Below are 22,310 nucleotides of genomic sequence, written 5' to 3'. Positions count from 1 at the left end.
AGAGGAAGACAGCTCATACATACAGCATGCTATCCAAAAAAATGTATTTATACATTTGAAATTAGATAAATAAAATCTAACATTTCTTTAGTTGTATGTGTATTGTAGGCGTATGTGTTTAAAGGTATTTAAGATGCTTTCAACACCATATTTTCAGCTATTGAAGGTGCACAAAGCTGCAAAAATGTGTAAGATCAAATTGCCCAAAGCCAAATACCAGATAGATGGGTATATAGCCTCCCAGCACTGGACTGTGGAGCAATGCAACTCTGAAATGATGGAGCTGGATGGATTCATTTCGATTAATGTTTTTGATGGACTCATTTCTATTTGAGTTTTTGTTATAATAGACCATGCCTGGAGGGGAGTCGGCAAACTTAGGAGGTTTTGGGCTGGATTTCTGGGTGGCTTGGAAGCGTGTGTGTAATGCCGTGCCCCCCCCCCCTCCCCAACCAGGGCTTGAGTGGTGAAAGGGAAGGGAGGAGACGGGATGGCGGTGGGTGGATGGTGTTCAACAAGGAGATGAAGTGAGAGTGAGGGGGAATAAATAGACTGTGGAGACCATGGAGAGGTGATTGGGGCATGGTCTGGCCCCCAAAACTACATCAAATTATGAGTTCACTATAAAAGCTGTGACATCTGTACATTCTGAGGTAGATTATTCATTCATTTTCTGTAACCCTTATCCAGTTCAGGGTCACGGTGGGTCCAGAGCCTACCTGGAATCATTGGGCACAACGCAGGAATACACCCTGGAGGGGGCGCCAGTCCTTCACAGGGCAACACAGACACATTCACGCCTATGGACACTTTTGAGTCGCCAAACCACCTACCAACGTGTTTTTGGACTGTGGGAGGAAACCGGAGCACCCGGAGGAAACCCACGCGGACACGGGGAGAACACACCAAACTCCTCACAGACAGTCACCTGGAGCGGGAATCGAACCCACAACCTCCAGGCCCCTGGAGCTGTGTGACTGCGACACTAACTGCTGCGCCACCGTGCCGTCCTGAGGTAGATTAATTAAACCATTTTAAGTGTTAACTGACCTTCATGTGTGTTGCCGACTGTGCTGAGTGAGTTCTCTGATGGAAGGATGTATTCGTAATGCACTCCAGGATTGGGCTGCTGGTAAATCATCTAATTATTAAAACAGAAAGAGAGAGAAAAGAGAGGTCCATCAATAGTGAACAGGGAACTTTGCCTCTTCAGTTCTCATACTTATTATATCCTGCTTATTTAGGACTTCAACATCTCTTTAAAGGGTCAAACAAACTGAAAATCAGTGGGCAGGGCTTTAGTTAAGAGCACTGCTCAATCAATTACTTTGTAGCATGGGCAGTCACCATCAGAAGGGAAAGGACGGAAAATTTTTTCAAGTTCTGCCAGATGGTTTGTCCCGCCTCTGAGTATCACAGTCCAATCAGCATTAGGTTTACCTCCATAGTGTCCTGCCTCTTTTTGGGTGATTTCTCCATGGAGGAAAATCGCCCCAAACTGCTCTCATGTTTAAGTCACAGGAGGGCTCACCCCATTTGTCATACATTACCTGGCATGTTCCAAATGGCACCTTGTCTATTTCCTACTATCCTCACTATGTAGTGCACTATATAGTGAATTGGGCACTGATTAATTTCAGGCAAAGCCCTGTAGGGACAATTAGAGAAGCTAGCATTCTGGTCAGTATGGCTTCCCTCGTTATACGGAATCTCCTGCACCTAAAATACAATGTTATCTGGGATTTACTGAATTTTATATGGTTTATGATACAGCTGGTCTGCCTCTGTTTAAAATTATACTAAATTATCATTTATTTATTTGTTGATTTTTCAGTCATTGTAGAGGCAAAATAACTTTATGAAAGAAAATATTTTATAATGATGTCCTGGATACAGCTCTCCACAAATACTTTACCGTACACAGCATATAGATAAAGAGATCAAGAGGTTTACCATCAAGGGGTTACTGTATGTGAATGCATTGTATTGTAAGGATAATGTAACTCTTCACTCTTACATGACAGTGTCAAGTTTTTACTTTTATACACAATGCAATGTGGCAGTTGTTCATCAGAAACACTACACCTCTAAGAGATTTGGCAGAAGCTGCCACTGCTTTCCAGTAACCCATTCTGTCTTAAAGGTGCAATCTGTCGACATTTCCCACAAACAACTTACATGAAAGATTTTAATTTTTATGTTCAACTCATTGTGATGATCTTACTGCTTTATAAGCTCTGAATGAACTAATTTATGCTCCATAGAACTCCAAAGTATAGAACCTCTGATAAATGTATAGAACTAGATGTCACCTAGTGTTTCATAACGTGAACTATTGCTGGAGAAAATCATGGATTGTTCCTTTAGTGGATTTCACCACCAACAGATGGATGCATTAGGGTGGGTGCATATGTATACCATAGCAGCTAATCATTTTATGCTGCAAGAACCCTCTGAAAAAGAAGCCCAGAGGTGATAACCACAATCACTCACAAAGACATCCAAGACTTCATTGGTCGGCCCCTCGGCCAGAAACGACTCCCCAGCCGTGCTGCTGATCTCATTGGGCCGTCGGTACGTAAACATAGTGCCACCTCCCTCATACTTTCCGGGCCGGTCAATGGCCCAGTTTCCATTTATGATGGAGCGTCCAGAACGGCTCCGCAAAGCTGCAGGATACATAAACACACAAACACACACACATAGAGAGAGACAAAGACACTGTCACTCAACATCTTTCCTAAAATGTTTTTCTTGCTTTCTCTCCTCACACCAATAGACTAAGACTAGCCACTTTATTAGAAACACTTCACCTGGACTTCTGCATTATTGGAAACACCTAGTTTGTTTTTAAATACACTGGCCACTTTATTGGAAACACATCTGTCAAATCTGTGTACACTGGATTTTTTCATATAAACTATTGCTGTAAGGGGTTAAAGGAAGGGGACACTAATGAAAGTTTGTTTATGGACATAGCCCCCGGAGCCGGACACATGCTGAGCTTCAGCATGGCTCTCATTATAGCAATGTCTCCGACAATAAAACACTGACATTCCTCCAGTCACACACTCTCACTCTGTCTCTCTTCTCTTTGTCTCTTTTTTCCCCCTCTGGCTCTCTCTCTCCTCTCTCTCCCTCTCACACACACACACACACACACACACACACACACCCACACACACACACACACACACACACACACTATAGTAATCCTATAGTTTATGCTTGTTCTGTAAAGTTGAAAGTTTGAAGACGATGTCTCTGATGAGACATTTAAGGGTTTAAGGGGCGAGGGAGCAATAAAAGGAGGTTATTTAATGTTTTATAAAGTTCCTTTAAATTTTATAAATTTGACCAAGCTTATCAAGAGCCAAATTAACTCCATTTAAAGAAACAGAACCTCAAAACAAAAGCACTGCAACAGCTGCTCAACATCTTACAGCTTGTTACTTAATTCAAAAGTAGAATTCAGCCTTTAATGACTGAAATCATCTTAATGTAAAACATTCTCCTCAAGCTTCTGGATTATGGATATAGTCTATAAATTGGCTGGTATTATGGCTCTATGGATTTATCTGCAATAAAATTTCATTGGTAAGGCCCCACTGTGGTAACCCTGAGCACAAAATCCCACCACATTTAAAAAGACATTTCAAATACACCAGACATTAACATGAGATTTTCATGTTACAACTTGAGCCAGACCTTTATAACAATGAGAGCTAATGAACCCGTTTAGAAACCAACAAAAACTGCCAAGAAAACCTACAAGTTCTGCCCCTGCTCTACACACTAGAACAATATTAAAAACAGCCATAGTATGGCTCAGCATTTGCTTTGTGTAAATAAACTGGTTCATATCTCGATTTAAGAAGCACTTATAAACCTAATCTTCTGGAAAGCTGCTCCACGGTTTAAGATCTGTACAAGAAAATTACATTCCACCAAATGAGCTGAAAGTGATCCAAGGCATTTAACAGATCAAAATGATATGGCATAAAAGATAGTTATATCAGGCAATATTTTAAGAATTTTTACCTTTTTAACAGTGTGTCTTGGTAGTTGAGTTTCTCTGTAAATGTGTATGTGTTTATATGTGTGCGTGTGTGTGTTTGTACTTGTGTTTCTCTGTAAATGTGTATGTGTATATGTGTATATGTGTGTGTGTGTGTGTGTGTGTGTGATTGTGTGATTGTACTTGTGTTTCTCTGTAAATGTGTATGTGTATATATGAGTGTGTGTGTGTTTGTATTTGAGTTTCTCTGTAAGTGTGTGTGTGTGTGTGTGTGTGTGTGTGTGTGTGTACCACTCACCAAGATAATTCTGACTCTTGATCATCTCAGTGACGTTGATCTTTGTGGCTCCTTCTGGGATCTCCACAATCTTGTGGTAGCCCACTTTAGAGAGACTGTGCTGGAAGAGTCCCGACACCAGTTTACAAGCCGTATTATCCCCTCCACACACTCCACACTTATCCATCACGTTCCCCGAGCCCAGGAACTCATCACAGCCAGGACTCTGCCACACAAGAGAACATGCCCTTCATATCAAGTCATATATTCCTTTAATGAATTCCACTCAAGGGCACTTCTAGACTATTTGTTGTACTAGGGCACACACACACACTACTTACAGGGGCACAGCTGTACCCCTCTGCTTCCCAGTGATCATATCTGTTAAATAAATTAATTTATTTAAAACTAAAACTACTCTGTCATAGATGCAACATCGCTAAAGAAATCTGTAATTGCATTCATTGTGTGCACCTTCTTATAAAAATAAAATCAGAAACAGTATAAATCACCTCAGTCTTTGAGCTTACCAATGCCCCTTTTATGAACTAGCATAAATCAAGCCTATGCTAAAATGTACAGTGTCCGTCAAAAGTTTGGACACATCTTTTTATTAGCCATTGGTGGAATAGGGCTAGTCACTGTATAGAACTGTGTACTAGCCCCTACCTCTGCACAACACAAGTTACGGTCTCAAACACATTAAGAAGGCGAGCAGTTCTACAGATTAACTCTTGAAGAGGCCACAGCTGTTCACTGAAAACCATTCCAGGTGACGACCTCATGAAGCTGACTGAGAGAAAGCTGAGAGTGTGCAAAGCTGTCATCAAAGCAACAGGGGGCTACTTCTAAAGAATCTAAAGTGTAAAACATATTCTGATTTGTTCAACACTTTTTTTACTACATAATTCCATACGTGTTCCTTCATAGTTTTATTTTTTTCCATATTCATTTACAATGTAGAAAATAATAATAATAAAAAAGAAAATATGAATGAGCCAATGCCCAAACTTTTGACGGAAAGTGTGGAAAAAGGAAACCTTCCCTGAGTGGGAGTGTTCAAACATTTAATGGGTACTGTATTTTATATGTTTTATGGCTATAACCAAAAGATATAGTCATGAGCTATCATTAAATTATCTGTTGTGTGGCTGACTTTCTTTTAAATATTTCTATTACTCATTAAAAAAATTAAAAAAGAAAAAGAGAAAGAACGTAAACTGAAAGCTTTAGCTGCTCAAGCTTCGGAAATATGCTGTGGCATTATGGGAAATATAGTGCCTGTCGTGAATCTGCATCGCATGTTTTGTAGTTCTCCTCAGCCACCCAGGCAAATACTAACTTTTTACTGTTGTGACTTTAATGGTGCACAGCAACATTTTACTGGGTTACTTTAAGGCACTAATCCCACTTTAAGGCAATGCTTCAGTCATCAGGGCTAGTTCAATATATTGTTTTCATCACGTCCTTGCAAACTAGCATCGACAGCTAAATAGAAATACCATCTTAAAATTAAATTCTTCCTTTTATAAATGTTTTAAAAGCATTTTAACCAGTAAAAACACACTGGCCACTTTTTTATTAACACCCACAACCATGCTGGTGCGCAGCTCTTTGCTGGTGTACAGACTTAAGATCATCACTTTCACTGAAATAACAATGTCTTTGCATCAGAGGAACACTAGTACAGGTAAGTGGAGCATCACAATGGTTTTGAAGGTAAAAGTACTTTAAGGTAAAAGTACTACCTAGTGTTTATTATATCTGGGTTCAGAATACTGTATAGGCCTCTGCACATGAATGCACACAAACACACTCACCGACACCCACACACACATCCCACACTCCTTAGGAAATGAGAGCGAGTGATGAGGGCTGGAAAAGCAATGAGAAAAGCCCAGCAGAGGCCAAGCTTTACAGTGTTGACATATGAAATGAAAGAAACTCATTCAGCACAGGTTTAACAGAACCAAAACACCGGGGCCAACATAAACACACGTTCACAAAATGTGAAAAAGCCCAAAATCCGGTCACAGGAGAAGTTCATCAGCATGACACCTGGTCAGTGGCAAAGCGTTTTGTTAAGGGTCACTTTAACTAATAATCCTCTCATGAGTATGGATGAATGTGAACCATGAGACCCTCAGCTTCCTTAATAAATACAGCGAAACTGATGAGACTCAGTGTGACAACAAGCCCCGATGGCACAAAGCCCTCGAAAAGAGTCTAATAGCTTTTCCTTTCACCACATCCACCTGGTTCTGACCTTAACATCTCCTCATTTCTCCATCCAGCCGGCTCTCTGTGGGTGGCGTACACCAAAGGCGCTCCCGAGGAACCAAAGCAAAGCTCTGATATCTACATCCAGCTGGGAACAGTTAGCTCCCTGGAGAATTCCTAACATTAGTGCTGAAATAAATACCAGTGGTGTCTTTCAATATAATGTAAAATGGGTCCAAAGTCGCCTGATTTGAGTGAGATATCTTACAGTAAACGTGGTTAGACATATGACGGCAGCTGCTAACACAACACCATTGTGGCTCAACACACTTGGAGGAGTAAGAAATACTACTCTGTGTTCCTTTATTAACCAAACAATGGGCTGTAGAGAAAAATAATAATCAAATAAATAAATTTTAACAGGCACATAACAACAAAATGAACATGTACATGAATGCCCCCTTATGCAGGCTTTATGTTATGAATTAAAGCAACATTAATCTAAGAAAACACAATTTTATCATAGCTTTTTAAAAGAGAAAATACAAATCCCAACAAGGCCCTAGGAAAAACTAAGAAATGGGGTTAATTCTGAATATTCTTAATATTTGTGTAGAGAAACAAATAGGCCAGCATCAGTTATTTTATCATTTATTTTAATAAATGTTATATAGTAAATGTTCAGACAGTTGGTCATTTGAAATAAAGTTTAAAAAACCCTGCTTCAAGAGATTCCCGCATTGGCTAGCATCCTGCAGAGTGATGAAGGAGAAAGAGGGCCATCCTACCCACTCTGAGAGAGTGAGGCCGGTTGTGCTCGCGGACCTCAGACTGTTGAGGCTTCACAGCAGCTCTTTGTTCTGATGAAGGGGTAAACTCTGCAGTTCTCCAGCATGGACTCAGTTGTGTGAGCAAAGAAAGGTCAATGATCAGAGATATTTCCTGATTAGTGTCACAGAAATGGTCTTGGAGTCGTACACAGCAACCCAAACTGCACGGGATGTTTGCTTTTACAGGCTTCTGCTTACACAGTCACACAAGGAACACTTGTGCCGGCAAGTCAAGGCATCTCTGAGGTAGCTGTACCACTGGATGAGTCCTGAGCCTTTTTTTAAAGGGATAATCCAGTATACTTTCTGATGTATACCATTTTGTTTCCTGTGGGTGTGTTTTTGTAGCACTAACTAACTCTGCCCACTATACAATAATGGAGAAAATGTATTATATAATTTTTCATGTCAATTCATGCTTTAAAACTGTCCATTTGCTTGTATTATAAATTATTTTCAACACACCATTTTTGTTTTTATGGTCTTTTAAAAATGGAGCAAAATATGTCATTGTTGTCTATTGTAATCAACATTTCAAAACAGATACTGGAGAGAGATATTACTTACATAGAAATATACTACCTTAACATTAACATTTTCTCTATTCCATACACAATCTACTTCTGTCTAGAGGTCACTGCAACATACCTGTCCTATTAGATACAAGTAAAAAGTGCTATACTGAATGTTAACCTTAACTTATTCAGCCTCTTCCAAAGACTGAGCTTGATTACACACATCCAGAGAGTAAAATATGCAGACATTAGTGAGGGAGTCCAGATGTGTCCACAATGTTTCTCACTGTGCAGTATATGAATGTCACAAATCATCGTCCTATCAGATCCTCTTTGCAGAATCAGCACACAGTGTTTACACTCCTTTAATGACAGCCTCATTATCCTCCAGTGTAAATCAAACAGATTTATCAACCTACTCACCAGTGAAACCTTTAGAGAACCTTTTTAGAATGCCAGAAACTTATGCTAAAGCTTACCACCGCACTTTTAAAGTGAATGCAGGACTAAATTTAAAGTCCTAAGTCACATCAGTGCCATCCCATTGAACACTACCAGTAGTAAGGAACATGACAAAAAAGTAATATAGTGATGCTTGAAGAGGTACATAATATGTAGCATGAAACATTTTTGTTCAGGAGTTGAATCAGAAATCGTAGCACCCAGCTAAATATTGAGATAAAATAAAACATAAGCATGCCTAGGGGTATCAGTTAAGCCACAAATCCACAACATGATTTTCATTAAATAATTTAAGGCTAAAAATCCTCTGCAAAGAACAGCACAGAGAGTAAATTCCAAGCTAGTTATTTTCAGATATTCCTCAGGCTTAATGCTTAAGACTGTACTATTAATACACAGTGTACACAGGTTTAGATGGCTTTCTTTTCTCCACTAGACCAGGCTTGAGTTCCCTGAGATACATAACAAAAGCTGAAAACATTATAGAGAAAGAAAGTTGTAACTGACTTTTTTCCATTAAACAGGTAGGCCTCACTTAAACAGAGGTGAGTAGAGTAGCCAAAGTAGTCACCCTATTAATTACTTGAGTAAGAGTAAAAAGTACTAACTGAAAAAAATTCTCAAGTACTGAGTAACTGCTGAGTAAGCTCTTTGTTTAATAATCAGGACGTGAAATTATACACATGAATGCACAAAAATATTTTAAAAAAAGCACCGGAGCCGGAGAATATCTCATAAATAACTAAAAATTAATAAATTAAATCGTTACTATGTAACTAATTAAATTCAGTCACAATTTTTTTGTGTGAGGTCATGTGACGCCTTGGCTCTGTTTGATAGGTTAAACAAAGTCAAACATCGAAGTCAAACATAGTGGCTACTTTTGATTGGTGAGACACAGTCATGTGGCAGAGCCTCTGTTGGAAGTCTCAAAAAACAAAACAATAAAGAAGAGATGTGCATGGGACAGATCAATAAAAATAAAGTAGCAAGTAGCGAGCAGAATGTACCTCAATGTGATGGAGTAAAAGTACTGCTTCTTCGTCACAAATCAAATCAAAATCAAATGTAGTGCGTTATCTACTTCTGCATGTAAATATTAGGAGTTCACAAAATTATTTATAAAATCGGTTAATGGCAACATAGGCCACTACAGTTCTCACAGCAAAACAAACTTCCCCTTCATTCAGAAACTCCACATCTTTTAAGGTGGACCCGTATGTTTAAGTAAGAAGCAGACAGTAGCTTGTTTGTCGATGAAGATTAACTTGTCTATGTTTTTATGCACTGGTTGAATTTGAGTTCAGTATTGTAGCACTTTCGGTATTTGTTTACTTTCACAGAAAGTTAGCAGTGCCCCGATTTGGATTTTCCTTAAGTAATACACCTGAATCAGCAAAAATAAGTCAATTTATGGAGCTGGAATAGACAGCAACATACTGAACCCTTTTCATGTTTTTCAAAGTGCCGAGGTCTCTTCATCCTGCAACGCTTCCAGGTGCCATTTCTCAGCCATGGCTGGAATAAAAATTGCAATCCTGAGACAGTTCGGGCTAGGATACTTAGCTTGATTCCCCATTTACCAAGCCAGGGCTGTATAAAATCACCAGACCTTTTTTCCAGCACACAAATAGACAGGAGAGCTAGCAAATGGTATATTTTATAAAATGTGCATTGGATTAAAATCTTAAATGTTGCTTTTAAGGATAAAAAAATATCAGCTGAAGACAGCACAGAAAGTAAATTTCACTCTAGCTATTTTCAGATATCCCTCAGGTCTAAAAGGCCATTAGATACAAAGGCTAAAAGCATTCTAGAAAATGCCAGATTTAAAACTAACAAACTAACATTTTCCTGTCTACAGAGAAACACAAACAACACTTAATGAAGGTTAAACAGACATCGTACTTCATGGACCATTTAAGTGACTTAAGTAACTGATAATATATATATATATATATATATATATTTATACTAAAATATTGATACAGGGATGGTGTTTTAAAGGAGCATTATTTTCAGCCGCAGAACATGAAACAAAGATCTATCCGTTTTTTCCTGGGGTGCATCAGCTCATCTGGAAATGTAATATTTAGGTTAAACTGGGCTGGAGCTGAAAAATTTGCTAGCTCAACCATTCCAGCCAATAATTTATTATAGAGGTGAACTTGTAGCCTGAAAGCTAAGAGAGGGTAATGATATAACCGTATGATATTCCACAAACTAGAGATTAACATAAAAGAGGAGTGATACAGGCATCATTGCATCATTGTGTGATCAAAATGAAGCTGGTTTTCTGTTATTCCTCATACCATCCCAGCACTGCCCATCAGTTTAACTTTACACTTACAGATGAGAGCGTCTGAAAGTGCAATAATTAAATGAAAATGTATTAACCATAAGACCATGCTATAAGATGTATATTGCTAACATCCGACTGACATCTAGCCTGAGGACTAATAAACTAGATCATAAATTTAAATGTAAACAACACGCACCGTCTGCTTACCTCATCAGCCATTACAGAAAACACAGCAGGTTGAAAATCCAGCTCTAAAACTAGTTAACCAAGGAAAATGATAACTTGCTGAAGGGTTTACTGAAGGACTACTCTCTAACGTCCTTTTTCTCTAAAGTTCAACTCTAACTCCCAGACAGGCATTAAACCTAGTTCTGGACTATAAAGCATTTTGTAGAACAGTAGACCTAATACCTCCTTGGGTGTTTTTGAGCATAAATATGTCTAGACTGATGCTGCCTTCAAGTGCAATCAGGTGGTTGCGTTCATGCGGTTGGTGTTATAAAAAAATAATATGGATGCTCTTAAGATTATTTTGTCATGTCATGTTGATTTTAGTCATTCTACATATCATATAAACATGTGTTTAAAAAACAACAGTACTACTAGAATGAATTACAAACTTTACATTATTATTTGATATTTTACTGTTGGTGGACTGTTACGCCACATTGAAAATAGTGTTTGTGTCACAACTCAGCCAGTTCGTGCTTTATTGAAAAGTTTTAAGTATATGACTTTAGCTTCTGACTTCAGAGGATATTCATGTGGTGCCTTTAATAAAACCGATATCACTTGAATGCAGCATAAGGTACAATGGTACAGTTAGCAGTTGTGTAGTCTAGTTCAAAACATGTGAGTAGCTAGCCTATTTACTAGCCTATTTAGCATAGCCTAGCCTTTTTAATTTGTCTGATGATGGCTGATTTATAATATGTGCTTAGAAATCACATGATAGAAATACTTACTTTTTCCACAAAGGGGATAATTTACATCTAAGAGTCTTTTCACAAACAAAAGTCTGCACCAAGGTCTGAACCATGATGGTGTTTTGTTACAGTAAGTTTTGGTTTCACACTTGAATTTAGAGAGTGGACTAAAGAACTTTCCTTCCTCCCCTTGTCATGACCTACGTGGGCTGCATCTCCACATTGTGGAGGGCCGTGCATCTGCGTGTAGTCAGAAAAAAAAGTTACTCTTTACTCTTCGCTAGTACTTTTATTTGTGGCTCAGATCAAGACATCTCTTATGTAAGTGCATACATTGCTTTCATATTCAGTGCTCATCCTACACATTTTGCAGCTCCTTATTCGCATGTTCTGTTCCACCTTTCAGTTCTACCTTCACACCTGTTTGCACTTTATTTTCTATCATACTTAGAGCCCCTCTAATAACGATGCAGTATTTTATTTACACCCTATGTAGTATCCTAATGTGCAGAAGCAGGAACTCATTCATTCATTGTCTGTAACCACTTATCCAGTTCAGGGTCGCGGCTGGTCCAGAGCCTACATGGAATCACTGGGCGCAAGGCAGGAACACACCCTGGAGGGGGCGCCAGTCCCTCGCAGGGTGACACACACTCACATATTGACTCACACCTATGGACACTTTTGAGTTGAAGTGGGACTTGCAGTTGTTAAAAATCTTTGCTTCTATTAATATTTACTACAGAGAAACACAATATAAAAACCAAGACAATCAATGTGTGAGACTAGAGAGAAGTATATGCAATCTGTCCCTCATGTAAGGAATTTTGAACATACATGCATAACCACTAAAATGTTTTTATATCAAATGTCTCCTGATGACATTATTCTCACTCAAGGCAGCATGGTATGTTTATGGTAATGAATTTACAATTAAATTAAAGGTTTCTACATGTTTTCAACTCTGTTTGGAGTGAAAGCGGTGATAAAATCACCTGCTACTATAACATATTACTCAGGGGTTTAACACTGCACTGAACTGAATCTTGGTTCAGTTTGATCCAGGCTGAGACCACCTCTTTCAGTCAGATCAAATTTTGATCCTTTGGTCTGTACCGGTTCACATCTGCTATACTGGTTTGGACCAAACTGAAAATCAGAAAGTCCAGAACCAACAAGGCGAGTGTGAAGGCACCCTTAGAGTACCTGCTACTCTTTAGTTTTTTCTTGCTCTGAAACACCTCATTAAACACCAGCAAGTGCCCAAACAGTGTTGAGTCAGTTGTGTAACCTCTGAAAATTAAATGTGTTTGGCAAAATCTGTAGCAGTTTACACTGAAAGTACAACTAGAGATCCAAAGGCAAATGAGCACTAAACATGGCCTTTCACAATGTTGGCCAGTGAGATGGTGTCTACTCTGAAAACTTTGTGTTTTACTGCCAGTGCTACCATAAACACATGGCTCATGGATTTTTCCATTATTTTACAACCTTTAGCTTGGTGCGTAAACTATATTTCGTGTCCGCTGGGCATCCCTGACCACAACAGTTATTTCTCAACCATCCACATTTTAGCAAAAACTCTGTCTGGACAAATGAATGCTCTGCGGTTAGGCCCTGAATGGAGCATGAAACCTCAGTTATTCTCCTGAGCAGCTGTCCCTCCATTCTGTTACATATGTATCCACTTCTACTGACCTTGTCCACAGCAGAGTAGTGTCTGACAGCACAAAGAAACACCAGGATGGAATCAGAGGAAGGACCAGGCCAGGGAAAACCAAGCTTATTTTCCCAGGTATAAGGAATATGACAAACGGATACTTCCTGCTTTCATAGCTTAAAAAGATCCACAAAAAAAACCATAGCAACAATACCCAAAAAGTCTACATGATTCACAAATTTTTGTTTTCCTAAAACAATCTAAAAACACTATCCTCTTTCAAAAGGTTTAGATTTTGAAACAAAAACAAAGAGATAAATGCAAGATGTATGCTGCTGCATATTTTGCATGCTCCCGACAGTTAAAAGAGTAACGTCACGACATGGCAGAAACACCAAAGCCTCCCAGAACTGATCCATGTGTACAACATGTGGAAGGCAAAAGCCAAAAGCATGTGGCCTCCAAATGGTGAGGCATGATGTACTGCTTTTAAGAGTCAACCGCAGCCGTCTTAATGAGGAAGAGAACAGCCACTGTTTCTGCTAAAGTTAGCACATAGAAATATTAGCTGCTAGCACTGCAATGACACAGATTTTTCAATTAAAATTTGATTAAAAGTATAAGTCCAAGGTCTATTTTTAATCATTAAGATAAGAGCTCTATGTGACATAATGATCTTTATTCATCTATTCATATCTTTATTATTAAGTCACTATTTCAACTATTGAGACAGTGCTAACACTGCATTACAGTCTGGACTCTTGGATGGCAAGTCCATTGCTCTAAGAATACCAGCAGCTTCTTGGTTTGATTTTCCTTTAAAGTCTAGTTAGTATTTTACCTTAAAATTTCAGCTTCAAAATCGTTGTGATGGTTCATTGACCTTTAATAGGAAGAATAGAGTCTGTGTTTCCTATCCTCCTCCAAAAGTTTCATAGTGCCATTGCTTCAGTGCTGAGCCAGGAGTAGCAATTCCCCCCTTGATTTCAGGACAGTGCTGTAAAAGTGAATTAATCTCTGCAACTTTAGGTGGAGCCCAGGTGCAGAAATATGAAATCTTATGTAGGGTTCCTTTAACCAATACCTGTCAATCTTCCTGTTTTTTTTTCCCAATATTTTACCCTTCTCTCCCATTGCCCACCATTTTAATATATATTTTTCCATAAATCTCCTGTATTTTTAACCATTCTAAAAGATGGTGGCTTAACTCAAGTTAAAACTAGCCATAACCATCTGTTTGATATGTTACTACATTCACCTCCAGTACAGCAGGTGGCAGTAGGTTGAATGTTAGCTGTAACAAATAGCACATAACAATAAAACAAGAGGATGACAAGATGATGATGACAGAGAGGAAGAAAGTCAGGAGGAAGATTCAGGGATGAATGAAAAAAGGGATGGTGCACCTGCCATAATAGCTAAGCATCTCCAAATTTGGGTGGGGTTTACCCAATAAATAAAGTGCAATTTTGGGGCAAAAAAAAAAGGTTATATAACTGTACACCCCATCCACTTTCTTACTAATACTCTTATCCATTCTCTCACACTCAACCGTATCTTTCCCATCCATTTTCTTAAACACTCTCTCTCAACAGTTGTCTCACACTTATCAGTAGCTTTTCCACTGCATAGAACCTACACAACTCTACACGACTCTTTTGCTTTTCCACTGGCCAAATCTGGTACCTGGTCCCTGGAACCAGGTAGGTTTTCAGTCCCATTTCGCTCGGGGTTCCAACCGTGCTGAGTAGGTACTAAATGGTGACGTGTAAACCCTGCAGACTGTTGATTGGCCAGCACCATGTTAATCACCAGGAAATGCAGAGCTCATTCAAACCCAGCACACACTTGACGCTTGTAATATCTCTAAAATTACAGCAGTTTTCACATTTATCTTTATCAGATTCACAGCGGTAGCTCGTGACTTTACATCGAGATGTTTTGAAAAGGTTTATATGCTCCTTGGGCCGTTGGCTGACGAATCTGTGAGAACTAGGGCGTAGAGCCATGTTTGGTCCAAAAAACAAAAACAACACAAGAATACACGGTGAGTAAACAGCACCAAACTGTACCGCCTCTGTTGTTGTGGTTTTCAAAGACTGCGATTCCTGTAAGAGATGGGTTTTTTCAATGTCACCGGGTCCATTTTGCAGGAGAGCCCTGCAAGTGGAAAAGTGACAAGCTTTAAGCATGTTGAGTCGAGACGTGTAGAGCCGGACCCATCACTTTGAACTAAGTATCTATTTCTGAACACTAGTTCATTCAATCTTTGCTGCACTGATATTTTAAATCAGTTGTTCACCTTGGAGTGATTTAAGGACTTGGTATCCCATTGTATAAAGATAATGGGTATGTGAATATTGGTAAAGGTGGTGGCCAGGGGCAAGGCATCAGAATACGTCCCTTGTTTTAAAATCCCAATTTTGACAGGTAAGCTTTAATCAGCGACAGCTCCAAACCTTTTTCGACTGAGTGTTGAGGAAACACCTGCATTTTTTCAGATTTGAAGCAAGAGTGGAGCTTTCTCCATGAAAATTTTAAGTGCTGTTTATCTGATGAGAACCGTGAAAAGCAGAAAAGTCAAACAAATTTGAAGGCGTTGAGCTTAAGAAAATCAAATAAACTGATGGCTGCCTTGCGTGGGAACTAAATAAATGGAGGTTGATAACTGACTGAATCCACTAAACAGTGGATTACCTACTGTTCTACTCATTAATACAAAGAACACTTGACATATTCCAAGGAACTCTTTTAAGACTGTACATCTAACAGAACCATCATGTCTCCGTATTTAAGGCAAACAAGAGTAGCGTAAGCTAACTGTGACTGTGAGGGCTTTTTTACCCCAGTCCATAAGCCAAGGAAAAAAGTTTCCTCTCACATTTAGCCTCTGTAACTCAAGAAATGGAACAGACTGGGAAGAGAACCAAAACAATAAGCCAATCTTATTCATGCCAATAGAAACATTAGCTGTCAGGAACTACTGGAAATCATAAATCGGCCCTTCCCTCTGAGTACATGACGTTTCCTACAGAGCCAGTCATGTGCATTTGTGCATCTAGTTCAAGAGACCATCCACACTGCAACTAACTGACTAAGATATAGTCAATATACTGAATATTGTTTTTTTAGGTTATGAGCAAGAATATACTTTTTAACAATGTGTATAGACAGTTTTAAGAGATTTCATTTAGAGAAAGTGTCTTAAATGCAACATCTTCCGATTCTGGGGAACTGCGGTTCTCTGGTTTGTTTACATTCAGAAGATGTGGAACAGTAAGTTTGAGGAGAAAAAGGACTGTTGTTTGCATGTGGCTAAAGTTTGTCTGTAAGTTTTTATTCACTGTTGGAATTACCACAGATATTGTAACTCAAGCTGTTAGGTTTTGTAGCACTTTCAGCCTGTGGAGGTCTCTTCACCATTTAGCCACCTCCACCCTTTTCTTTTTATTTTACACATTTACTAACACTAGGGTTCCATAAACACATCAGACCTGTTTTCAGTGTGCAAACAGGATGGACAGCTAGCAAATGGTGAGGAAATTGTGAATTTGCTTTTAAATCCATTGCCAGACATATCTTGCCTGTTTCATGTTTTATTTTTCAAAAAGGAGCTAAATAATTTGCACATATATATATATATATGTTTTTTTTTATCAGCTGAATTTTCTGCTAAAGGATGAGCCACTTGATTTATGGCCTGGATTTAAGATGTGCTGATGCATTAAGTGATCTGATTTTTTTTTTTTTTTTTTTTAAGTGCATTGATGATTTAGGACCTGGGGCATATTCCATTTCCCAGGAATTTCATTAGGCTTCTGGGGCCTGACGTCAACGTTGGGGAAACCTCGTATTTGCAGATAAACGGACCCCTTGCTTAGCCCTGGACACAGTAATGAGCCTTTGTCAGCTCCACTGGGCACGCTCCGAGGCGTGAGGCCAAGGAAAGCATCACACCATAAAAATACATGGCTAGTAAAACCCAGCTAAAATAGCCAGCACGTTGTTGATCCTGCGGCTACTACTGGAGTCAGGTTCTCAAAAATCTCAGACAGAAACCACATAGTGAGGTTGTTTTAAAGCCAGAGGTCATGTGCTGTGCTGCTGAGAATGTGTGTGTGTAAGTTTGTGAGCTTATTCCACACAGTTAGCAAGATAGCTTTAGCCAATAGTCTGACTTGTCCAATAAGAGAGAAAGTAAGGGACATTCCTAATAGACTAATTGATGATTTGACTGAAAGACACTCCATCTAATAGCTTCTCAATGATCTGGAGTTGTGTGCTTGTGATCCAGAACTAATAATCAAAACTAATAATCACTGAATGCAATAAAATGCAATAAAAAAGCCTTTTGTCTTCCTCTACGCCTTCATCATTAGACACAGATCACCACCCAAAGGTCACTGTTTGCTGGATGTTTTTGAATTAGTGGACTATTCTCAGCCCAGCAGTGATACTGAGGGTTTTAAAAACCTTGAGCAGCCCACGTCAGTGTCACTGTAGTGCTGAGAATGATCCACCAGCCAAATTATTACCTGCTTTGTTATGGGGATAAAAAAGTATGCAAAGCAACTGATGTAATACGCATTATGTAACTGTAGAACTACAAATTGTCACTCTAAGGTCTGTTGAGCTGACAAAATGAGTGCAGACATATCAGAGTGAGAGGAGTCATGTGCACATATAAAGCATTATTCTTTTTTTATGAGGTGAATTTGAAAAAAACAAAAAAAACTCCAGAGGATGCTGTCTGGGTGGCCACCTCTTGTGGGCAGGAAAGGCCAGCAGTGACAGCTTAATGACCTGAGGGTTCAAATGATTTCAGGACCCATCTGTTAGAGGAAACAGCCACAGGAGTGACATCATATCTGGGGGGGTGTCAGGGGAGGAACATGATGAACAATATTAAGGACACGCCCAAACCCACCCTAGAAATGTGAATCCAATAATAAAGAAAGTACTGTGTATATAATCTCCACAAAAAAAATCAGTATTCACTGGAGTGATGGAGTTCCATCCAATTTTTTGGGACTGCTTTTGGGACTGCTACATCCTAATGATCTAATCTTCCTCACCTCGCTATTGTTCTCATGGCTAAAAGCAATCAGATCCTCACCGCAACGATCCAAAATCTAGTGTGAAGCCTTCCTAAAAGTGCAGAGACTGTCCATCTCCAAAGGGAAATCCTTTAGACTGTAACAAATGAGTTCTAGATGAGACATGAATGTAGGCTTAGGCTCAGGCTCAGTGTGTTGTTTTTGCATTATAGTGACTATACATGCACTAAGGCCACAACCCTGTTCTAAACATGATTTATTAGGTGTTTGAATAATTTTAAAGCAGTTTTCTGTGTAACACATAACTGTATTAAATTTGTCATTTTATGGTAAAAGTTAGACGTATTAGTATTAAGTAGAAATATTTAAATGATAATTTTCAATTTATTAAAAAAAAAAATTAACTGAATTTTATTATGAAAATAGCAATGAGGAGAATTTATTTGCCACTGTATTTGTTATGAGTTCCACCATGGAAAAAAAGTTGGATGTTAGCGATCGTGAATGTAGCAGATTAATACTACATTTTTAGTTTTAGTTTGTTGTTGTTGTTGAATAAAATAAAAATTGGCATTTAATACTATGCCATATTTACAGTAAAAGGACAAAAGAGCAAGAAAATGTTTGAAATTTGATTTACAATTATACGTTACAATTATACGTTACAATTATACGTTAAACCAAATTACACATAACCTAAAAATGAAACCTATTTGTACACCTAATACAAACAGTAATCCAGGAATTCAGTCCTACTCTGGGTAAGTCTTGGTCTGTTATTCTAACATTATTAATAATTAAATCTGTTGCCTAAACACTGATCTGTCAGACTAACCACAAGAACACCGGCATATTTTGAATTTTAAAGCCAGTTCTGGTCTGGGCCCCTGACAGACTGTGTAAGTTAGCCTAAGGCTAGGTTTAGGGTAGGTTTAAGCTCACCTGTGGCCAGGGCTTGACCAGTATCCGTGTGTGGAGGCAGAGCAGCAGCAGAAGAGCCAGGGCTGAGAGCATCGCAGACACGGTAGCAAAAAAAACTGTAGAAAAACACCCCAAAAACACTGATATCCACTATCTTTTAAATGTCCTCCTCCACTTTCTCTCACTGTCGATCACTCACTCACTGTCTCAGCCTCTCAGTTTTTGCTCCCTCACTCGGTGCAGCACACATTCAGACAAGTCCAGGAGCCGCCCCCCCGTTCCCAAGCCAGCGTCTCTACCCTTGCCAAAATTACTGAAACGGCACGAGAAGGGGAAACAGCGAGAGGAGGTACAGCTGGAGGAGGTATAGCTGGAGGGAGGGAGGGAGAGAGGGAGAGAGAGAGAGAGAGAGAGAGAGAGAGAGAGAGAGAGAGAGAGGGAGAGGGAGAGAGAGAGAGGGAGAGAGAGAGAGAGAGAGAGCATGAGTGCAAAAAACAAAGGAGAAGAACAGGAAGGAGGGAGGGAGAGAAAAGAAAGAAAGGAGGATCAGAGAGAGAGAGAGAGAGAGAGAGAGAGAGAGAGAGCAAGACAGACTAACAGACAGAGAAGAATCAGGAATAAAGGCTAAAGAAAGAGAAATATGGAGACACTGAAAATTAAAGCAAAGGAAAAAATGAGCTTAGTGTGTGTGTAAAATAGAGAGAGAGAAAAAGAGTATGTTAAGGGAGGAGGAGTGTGTCTCTGAGAAGAAGGAAGAGTGAGTGTGAGAAAGAGGAGAGAAGAGAAAGAGAGAAGGAGAGAGCAGGTGTTAAAATCTGCTTTCAGGAGGAAATCAGCACATCAGTGAGGAAGCGTGAGCTGTGAGGAAGACCTGAGGAAGAGGAGAGACCAGCGTGGGAAAGGACAGGGAGCAGAGAAACAGGACGAGAGGAAGGAGGTGGAAATGCTTACACAACAAACTCAACTTTAGCTCTGCTTTACGGAGTACCAGGAAAGCAACTGAGCATGAATTTTACACATTAGAGAACATGAGGTTCTCTCTGTCTATGGGTTACACACCAAACTCCTCACAGACAGTCACCAGGAGAGAATCTTGAACCCAGGACCTGAGGTGTTGCACCACTGTTTCACCCAAAACACATTCATTCAGTCTCACATTTACTCCCTGTTTACACTGTAAAAAATCTGATTCCACTGGCCCTGCACTCGGAGTGTTCTTGGAACATAATGTTTTATTGAAACTATCTGCCTAATTTATTTTTCTGAATTGGCTTATAGTTTATCAAAGATGTCCGCCTTGTTTGAAAATGTGAGTGATCACTGTGATGATTTTACACATCAAAGTCGAGGCTGAATCCCAAATGTCTCCCTACACCCTTTTATCCACATCACATTTGTCAGTCAGTAGAGCAACTGAGTAAATTGCACCATACTCCCTATATAGTACACATCACAGATAATAAAACTAAAAATACTGCACCCTACCCTGACAGTAATTCGCTAGTAGGAACTGTTAATTCAGCCTTATTTCACAGAGAGAACTTAAGGTGGCATCACTACATCTTCTGTTATTAGTTCAGCCATATTTCACATTCCAGTTTTTGAACTAAATTTGGAACCATTTGGCAGTGACCAGAGGTCCTCTTTTCCTTGAACAAGTCCTCTTTTTGGGATCTGAATGATGCATGTTCAAATGTTCAAGGGGTCAGAGAGTTGAGAGCTGAACTGGGATACGGTCACACCGCTTCAGCGCTATAGGTCCACCATACACTGCGGAGCAGCTCAGTGTTTTACTGGAGCCTCGAACAGAAATGTGTTGTTAAGAAACATTGATAAGGTAATATTCTTCATAGTCTCTTCTTTATGTTTAGAGAATGTTTCTGTGACCCAGCCTTTTGTTTTCTACTATATATTTAACAAACTGCAAGTCATCTTGTCTGTCCCTATAATGACACCAATACATGGACACAACACACCGTTACTGACTGTTACTGACTGAGATATTACTCAAAATAAATGAGGCTGTGAATTTGTGGCAGCACTGTTTTATCAGTCAGACCCTTATAGAAATGTAAGTCAGTAATAAATATGTAGTTCCCAGCGATGCCCTGTTCCTTTATCAGGTGTACATTACTTGGTTGATAATATGTTAAGGTGCTTGGTTTTAGAAATGTTCACAAAAAAGTAATAAATTAATTTTATATTTTATTACTTATTATTGTAAACAAAGACATTAATATGAAGCACCAAAGCTTCTCCAGACCTTCCAATGACAAGGGGATGTATTTTGGGCATTTCCTGTTCTTGAAATGTCAGAAAAACCTTTGTTTTATGGCTAATGGTGCTCCGGCTAAACTAGGCTTGCCTAGTTTCTCTTTGCTCTTGTTAAACACAAATTCCACAGGGAAATGCGAAACTTGTAGTTCACTTAAAATCATTTTTCGACATACAAAGCACTACGCAAGTTATTTTATGACCTACGCACTACAGAGGATAGAGCTGGAAGATAAAGCCCAAATTTTTGTCACAATATATTTGTTTAATTTCGGTCAATACAATATAACTCCGATATCGATATGAAGAATAACAAATCCACAGAAAATCTGCCAAGAACTGAAAGCAGCTTGGCATCAACATCAAACACATACCTCTTGGATTTGTCAATATTGATGTTTTTAAACTAACTTTAAAACTGAGTGCAATTAACTGATGGCAGCGCTTTGTAATGGCCTTCAGTCAGTGACAGATGCTGTAAATAATATATACTGAAATATTGAAAATGTGTATAAAAGTCATATCATTGTTATTATTGTCCAGCCCTAACAGGGTTCAGGGACCCATATTTATATTTCTTTAATTTAACGTTTAAATGAGGACTTAAAGTATTGAAAGAAACAGTTTATATTTAAGTGTGTTTATGAGTAATGAGCAAGTACTCTATATGGTGGCTACTACACATAGTGATGTCACCTGCAACCCATAAATAGATGTACTTTGTAGATCAACTATAGAATCTGTTGCTCTGCATGATTTATAAGCATTTCTTGATTTTGAAGTCAGGGCCACCACTTAACACCACTTATTATTCAGCTGGTGGATCCATGGATCATGGATGTTGCTGT

The 22,310-nt window shown here is 39.0% G+C and overlaps 1 protein-coding gene across 1 annotated transcript in view; it reads right to left on the bottom strand.

The window, feature by feature from the left end:
• The window catches only part of adamtsl7 (ADAMTS-like 7), a 29,230-nt gene extending 9,855 nt beyond the window's left edge, over window positions 1-19,375 (bottom strand). The window contains exons 1-4 of the mRNA XM_066685217.1: window positions 19,210-19,375; window positions 4,317-4,521; window positions 2,494-2,669; window positions 1,051-1,141 (exon numbers count right to left, since the gene is read on the bottom strand). Coding sequence (XP_066541314.1) covers window positions 1,051-1,141; window positions 2,494-2,669; window positions 4,317-4,521; window positions 19,210-19,281 — 544 coding nt within the window. The 5' untranslated portion in view covers window positions 19,282-19,375. The remainder of the gene's footprint in view (window positions 1-1,050; window positions 1,142-2,493; window positions 2,670-4,316; window positions 4,522-19,209) is intronic.
• Window positions 19,376-22,310: the final 2,935 nt, after the last annotated feature.

This window comes from Hoplias malabaricus, chromosome 11, assembly GCF_029633855.1.
Source record: "Hoplias malabaricus isolate fHopMal1 chromosome 11, fHopMal1.hap1, whole genome shotgun sequence".
NCBI lineage: Eukaryota > Metazoa > Chordata > Actinopteri > Characiformes > Erythrinidae > Hoplias > Hoplias malabaricus.
This window is presented reverse-complemented; position numbering and strand designations above follow the sequence as displayed.